This window comes from Leishmania panamensis (assembly GCF_000755165.1).
Source record: "Leishmania panamensis strain MHOM/PA/94/PSC-1 chromosome 18 sequence".
NCBI lineage: Eukaryota > Euglenozoa > Kinetoplastea > Trypanosomatida > Trypanosomatidae > Leishmania > Leishmania panamensis.
Window position 1 is genome coordinate 226,101 of NC_025863.1, and position 7,028 is coordinate 233,128.

At 53.9% G+C, this 7,028-nt stretch overlaps 1 protein-coding gene across 1 annotated transcript, besides 2 other annotated features; it reads right to left on the reverse strand.

Moving 5' to 3' along the window:
• Positions 1–94: 94 nt before the first annotated feature.
• Positions 95–532: a repeat region.
• Positions 533–2,501: 1,969 nt separating this feature from the next.
• Positions 2,502–2,988: a repeat region.
• A 2,328-nt stretch (positions 2,989–5,316) lies between these two features.
• On the reverse strand, positions 5,317–6,627 carry LPMP_180550 (RNA binding protein, putative; the record flags this gene model as incomplete). The annotated part of the gene is made up of 1 exon (XM_010699587.1): positions 5,317–6,627. The coding sequence occupies one exon, from the start codon at positions 6,625–6,627 to the stop codon at positions 5,317–5,319; it is 1,311 nt and encodes a 436-aa protein (XP_010697889.1).
• Between the last annotated feature and the right edge of the window lie 401 nt (positions 6,628–7,028).

The following is a 7,028-nucleotide window of genomic DNA, read 5'->3' on the forward strand; positions in this document are numbered from 1 at the left end:
GGGGCGTACCTGTGCGCGACTGTGTGTGGGGGGGGCGGGGAGGGGGGAGAGGGACACCCACGCGCACAGCAGGAAACATGTTTTGCTCCGTCTTCCAACGTGTTCACTCCACCACGAGCAGGTCAGCTAACAGACGCACGTACGACCGCAGACCACCCATGCCTCTGCTGGACTGCGGCGATGCCAGGGAGCGGGGCCCACCCAGCACCGTCTGGCGTCGCTCCGCCCACTGCAATGCCACTGCATACAGGGCAGGTCAGGCCCAGGATTAGGCTCGGCGTCACTGCAACGCAGCTGAAGTCGGAAGACAGTAGATGGATGCCTCGATTTATCGACCCATCGGCACGAGTCGTGCTGAGCTGGTATAGTCGTGATCATCACACCGCCCACCTCTTCAGCACAGCACCTGCCCAGACCTGTCCGCTGACACCAGGCAGCCCGCAGCGCCGCGTACCCGAGGGCACGCTGCAGGCTGCCTGGCTTCTCCACAGAGAGAGGGGTATTGGGCTCTGATACCAGAGTGAGGTGGCCGCCTCCTTCAGGATCCACTTGTCCAGTAGAAAAAAAAAGAGGGAAAGAAGCGGCGTAATGTAGGTAGGGGCGAACAGTGAAGTGATGCACAGCTGGTGAAACGGAGAGGAGGAGTGAGTGTGAACCGCAGTTGTTTCGAGCGTGTGAAACGCTCCATCGTCTCAACCGCCCAAACAATCACACTCCATCCAGTAAGCAACTTGTCCATGAATGTGCCCATACCTATACATGCATGGCCAGAGGGGGAGGGGGGAGGGGGCCACAACGCGAACATCAGTAAGAGAGAGAGAACATTCGGCACCAGAAAAAAAAGAAAAGAAAAGAGAGTGGGGACGGCAACAACAACAACAGCATAAGAGACAGACGAGAAAAGGAACAGCAACAACAATGGGGCGAGGAAGCAGTGCAACATAGCAAAGCCTGATGCCTGTGTGTGTGTGTGAGAAAGAGAGAAAGGGATAAAGACAAGCCGGCAGGAAAAAGGAAAAAAAAACAGCGGTGAAGGGAGATGTAGAGGAGGGGATACAAGAAAAAAGTCTACTCCTCTCCCCGTCGAAGGAGACGAAGATGCAGGTACGTACTGTGCTGCCTTTCCTTTCCATTTACTTTCACACGCACTCATCCCCCCTTTCTGCGTATGTGTATGCCTGGGTCAACCCTTCCCTCTTTAGGGAAATGAGTGATGACCGTGTGTTGACGAAACAGCCTCGTCTCCATCATCAGCATCAATCCATTCTGTCGCCTGATAATGCTATCAGAGGCTTTCAATTGATTCGCCTCATCCACAAGGTACATCACTACCCAGCAACGTCCTCCTCGCCATCCCCCACTGGGGTAGGGGGACGCTGCCAGACTCAGCAGTGCTGCTCTGCCTACTTTCCATCACTCGCCTCTTTCCGCAGACATCATGGTGTCTTGCCCAACACATTCGAAAAAACACAAGCGCTCAACACACGCACACCAGTCTGAGCAAAACGCCTGTGTGCTTGAGAGGATTCGTAGGGGAGCGCAGAGTAGTAGTAGTAGTGGTTGGCAGGGAATACCCCCAGAAAGAGAAAATGTGTGAGAGAGAGGCAGGCCTGTTGCTAAAGCTGCACTTCGCTGGTGGTGCGAGTAGAAGAGCACAACAGCGGTGATGATTTAAGCGTATCAAGTGAAGAAGATTGCGGCCTGGAGAGAAAAAAAAAACACCACCGAGACGATGGCAGCGCAAGCCAAAACGCCGTGATGCAAAAAAAACGAATATTATCGATTACCCAACTCGCACCGACATACTCACTCGCTACTGACACAGACAGAAGCGAGGTGACGGCTTGATCAAGGGGAAAAAAAGGCAAGTTGGGAGAAAGTGTGGATGAAGTAAACAAGAAAATGAAGAGGGGAACAGAAGAAGATAAGAAGAACACCATTGAACACAAGGCGCACAGAGAGAGAGAGAGAGAGAGAGAGCGCGCGAACAAAACAGCGCGAGGTAAAATCGAGAGAAGGTGCACGAGGAAAGACAAGAAATGAAGCCTCCCTCTCCCAAAAAAAAAAAAGAACAGCGCAAAGCTGTGGAACAAGACAACGGAAAGAAAACACGCATTCTGAGAAGGGGGAAAGGGCAAAGAACTAAAGAGATGCAGAGAGAAACAGAGAGACATGAAACGAAAAAAAAGAGAGAAAATGACGATATAACACGGTCGAACAAAGAGAGACGAGCAAGAGAGGGGCGCTTCAGTCCGACCATCATAGAGGCACAATTGCCTCGCGCGTACGACTCACCCGGTAATGAGGACGATACAAATCGGGAGAGAGGGAAGGAAGATGAGAAGAAGAACGACAAGTGAAAACGACAGCTGAAGCTCTTCCTCAGTAACGCTGCCCCCTCCCCCCTCACATAGCTACTCTGTCGTCTGATCTTCGTCCTTTTTGTGTTTTCCCCTCCTGCTTTCTTCCCACTTTTTCGCTTGAGAGTTGGCCTTCTCTTGCCTGAGTGGCACCATCGCGCCCTCCAGGCTCCACTGCGGAGAGTCTCCACACCACCTTCTGGGACGCCGCGGCTTGAGGCGACTGAGGGAGAGGCATGACCCACAGGCGGGGTGCAGGGTGTCCGAGGGGCGTGGCCTGCAGCTGGCCGGCTTCCTCCCTGCGCACATCCGGCATGCACCTGGTGCACCCTCTACTAGCCCTCCTGACAGGCGCCACCGCTTCCGTCCTCGAGCAGGACCCTGGACGCTACCCCCCTGTGCCGAGGCGCGCAGCCCACCCGAGTCCGTCTGGCGCCGATCGCGCCCCACGTCTGCGGGGGAGGAATGAGGCAGGGTGAGACGGGCCAGCTAGGCGCGTGGCCGGAGTCCGCCGCAGACGGTTCGTTCCAGACGACCAGGACAGAGCTGCAGTCCAGCAGAGGCATGGATGGGCTGTGGTCGTACATGCGTGTGCGTGCTGACTTGCTCGTGGTGGAGGTGGAGATGTTGGAAGACGGAACAAAAAACGCCTGCCCCTCTCTCTCTCCTCCTCCTCTGCGGTTGCGTGTGTTGTCCATCGGACGCCAAATGAGCACACCGTCCTCCTCCTCTTCATGTCTTCGCTTCCACTGCGCTTCCCTCCTTGTCGCCTTGCCACCCCCTCTCCCCTTTTTGCACTCAGGCGCATCTCTCTCTGTTTCGTTAATACTTTTTTTTTGTTGTTGTTGTTGTTGGGGAGAGAGGTTTGCTTGAGCGGCTACATCGAACGTGGAGAGGGGAAGAGAGAAAGCGGTGGTGACAGTTTTGTCTGCTGTGAGTGGTACGCATACACAAACGTGTAGGCGATGGCGTCTCATGGGCAGTCAAAACAAACAGGCAACAGAGGTAGATGTAGTGCGAGAGACGTGGGGGAAAAGCGCCGGACCCGAGAAGACAAGGAACAGCAAACATGGAAAGAGACAACGAGTGAGCCTGAATGCATCAACACACACACACGTTAGCGCAGGGAGACCAGAGGAAGCAGAAAAGCAGCGACATAAAGGGGGAGGAAGAGGAAGCTTCGGGAAAGCTATAGAGCGAACAGAAAAAGAGGAAAAGGAACGCATTAGAGGAAAAAAAAGCAAGGGAAAACACACACACACACGGGCATAGTTAGTAAACACCACGAAAGAAATTTTATATACATGCATGCATAGATGTCTGAGAGCCACATAAGTGTGTGTGTGTGTACTCGTGTGAAAGATATGCATGTCTCTCTTACTTGAAGGGCGAGACAGTGAATGTGGAAGAGGGGGGAGGGGGGAAAGAGAGATGAGGGCGTGGGCGAGAACAAAGAAAAGAGAAACAAGGAGAGATGGTGAAATGAAGAGAACGAAAAGAAAAGAGAGGGAAAGGAAGAAAGGGAGTGGGATGTCAGTTGGGAGGGGGCGAGGAGGGAGGGAGGGGGAGGGGAGAGAAAAACGAGTGAAGAAACATTGTGGCCTGCGCTTTGATACACATAAACAAGTGTGCATACACACTCACAGGCTCATAGGGGGGACGATGGGGAAGAGGGTGTGGGGATGGCAACGATCCTCTTCTCTAAGCAGGTGGGCGCCTACCTTTCGCTAAAGACAGCGAGGAGAAAATGAAGAGTGAACCTAGTAAGATAAAGAGGCTCGCTATAATCGAGAAAAACAAAAAAAACGAGCATAGATGTCGAACACAGAGGTGAGGAAGGTCCAAACAAAAGGGGGAAAGAAACGAGTAAGAAGCGCGTGGCGGCTTCAGTGTTCTTCCGTCGCTGCCTGTATCGATGTGCCTCTCTTTGTGTGCCTGTGGGTGGGTGGGTGGAGGGGGAGGGTTGTCTTATGGATTTGAATACCGTCTCAGAGACGCGACTGCGACAAAAGGAGACGCTGTCGAAGCACAAGGCAACTGGCGTAGGTGAGTGTGGAAGCAGCAGCGGTGGTGGGTGAAGACTACGAAGAGTGAGACACACACACAGGCACACAGGCACACAGGCGCATATGTAGACTGCGATAAACGCACAAACAGAACCAATTTGGCATCACATTAGCCTGGAAGAGAGAGAGGGGGGAGAGGGGGAGGGGGTAGAGGGAGAGGGAAGACAAAGGCCAAAAAGAATGCGAGATGCGAGTGGAAGCAAAACGAGCATCAAAACTGAAACAGAGACAGAGAGGAGCGTACATCGTTAGAAAAGGTGGTGAAACATAAAAGAAAAAAGGGGAAACTCAAGTCCACACACACACACACACACACACGCACACGCACACACACACGAAATGGGACACGCCACGCGGCAAGCAGACCCACCTCTCAGTATCCTCAACTCATACACTAGCTGAGAAGACACACACACACTCAAAATGAAAGCACACTAAGTGGGTTTTACGAGGACGACCGGAGATAGCGGTGAACAAAAAAGAGAGAAGTGACAAGAGGGACGCAAGAGCACAAAACAAAACAGTAAAGGAGAAAGAAAATATAAAGATTGCCCACACGAGACAGACAGGCGCACGTACATTCATGCGCGCGCACACACAAAAAAAAAACGCCTACGCATGAGTACAGAGAAGCAGAAATGACATGAACACAAGCACGTTCGTACACAGAGAGAATCACAGACGCAAGGCACATATTGATGGAAAGGGGAAAATAAACAAAAAAAAACACCTTCCTCGTACGCTGATATTGGCAGACACACAGACACGCATATCCCATGTGTTATGTGTACCGTAAGGAAGAAGGGTAGAAACGCAAGACACACGAGAAGAAATGACAAGCAAGAAAAGGGAAAAAAAAAAAAGAGAGGCTCAGAGATGGTTGGCTCGCTTTAGCTGCACCACTGGTTATGCTGCTGAGGTGGCGCAGCAGTCATCTGACTCGTCATGCCAAACGGATCCGGGGTGTACATTACACTACGCATCTGGCTGCCGGTCGTGTACACCACCTGCTGCTGCTGTGGTGCCTGTTGCTGCTGCTGCTGTGGTGCCTGTTGCTGCTGCTGCTGTGGTGCCTGCTGCTGCTGCTGCATCGCATCAACAGCAGTTGGGGAAGTAGTGGAGTAGATAAGTCCGCCAGGCTGGTTGCTCTGCAGATATTCGATCTTGCCAGCAGGGGGCGGCACCGCTGCCTGCTGCTGGGGAGAGGTGCGCAAGGTCATCAAGTTGGACGAGGTCGTGTACTGCCCCTGCATGTACGCCGTGGTAGCACCCGCGTAGCCCTGCGGGGTGGCATAGGTCGCTGCGGTAGCGTAGTTCGGCTGCGGCTGCGGCTGCATGACTGCAGAGGGCGGCATTATGGTACTAAGGGCCGAGAGGGGCTGGGGCTGGGAAACCTGCGACATGCGGTTGGTGCTGGGCGCGGCGAACTGCACACGTAGCGGGTTCGTCTGTGGCGGCACAACGTGCTTCTCGTTGAGGGAGCTGATAGCACGCTGCGCAGACTCCTCCGATTCGTAGCGCACCCACGCGCTTCCCTTGCTGCGGCCGTTCGGCTCCCGCATGATCTTGATCTCTAGCAGGTTGCCAAACTGCGCAAAGAGAGGGCGTAGCTGGTCCTCAGTACACACTGCAGGGACCTGACCAACGAAGAGCTTGCTGCCAACGTTGATGTTGGCCGCAGCACTGGTCCACACCGCCGCCGCGGCAGCGGCCACGTTGGTCTGGGGTGTCAGCATCTGGGTTGGGGCCATCTGCGCTGGAGACATGGAGGTGGATCCACCACGGATCGGGAACATCGCAGCGGCAGATGCATTGGCAGAGTATATGGGCTGCGCCCCTGCTGCCTGCGTCGGCGGAGTAGAGTAGAAAAAGCCACTGCCAGAGCCGCTGCCCGCAGCACCGCCGTAGGCGCTGAAGGTGGTGCTCGTCTGCGACTGATTCATATTCTGCTGCGCAGTTCTCTGCGCCTGCTGGCGGATCACCTGGTTTGCCGAGGCGTGCGTGGTGGGAGTGTACACCGTGGCGACAGAGGTAGGCGACGGCAAACCACCGTTGCTGCTGCTTCCACCGGCGTACATGACGGCGTTCGGACTGTTGTTGGAGAGGTAGGGGGAAACGGTGTTACCGTAGGTACTGATGTTGGTGCTGTGGGGATTGGCACTGGAGTAGAGGCTCTGAGTCTGGGCGGCAGCATGCTCCATTCTTCTTGTATAGGGTGCGCCTCTTTGTCCGTATGTTTGTGACGCAGTGATATTCCCTCGCTTGCTGGAGGAAAAGAAGAAGGGATCGGCCAATGAATAAACGAAAAAAAAAACACACACACTCAGACAGAACAACAAACTCTACTCAAGACGCACAAAATGACAGAGAAGAATGTGGGAAAAAGATGGAAGGAGAAGAGCGGGGGTGGTAGCGCGAGAACCAAAAGAGAGAGTGGGTGTGTGGGACGCAAAAATGAATTTCTGTGTCGTGCACAGGGCAGAGTGGATAACAAAGCGGACGAATGACCAAAAAAAAACGAACCGAGAAGAAAGAAGAGCGCGAGAGGTGCAGACGAATGTACGTTCTTTTCTCTGTTTCTTGCACCGCTTCCTTTTGTGTG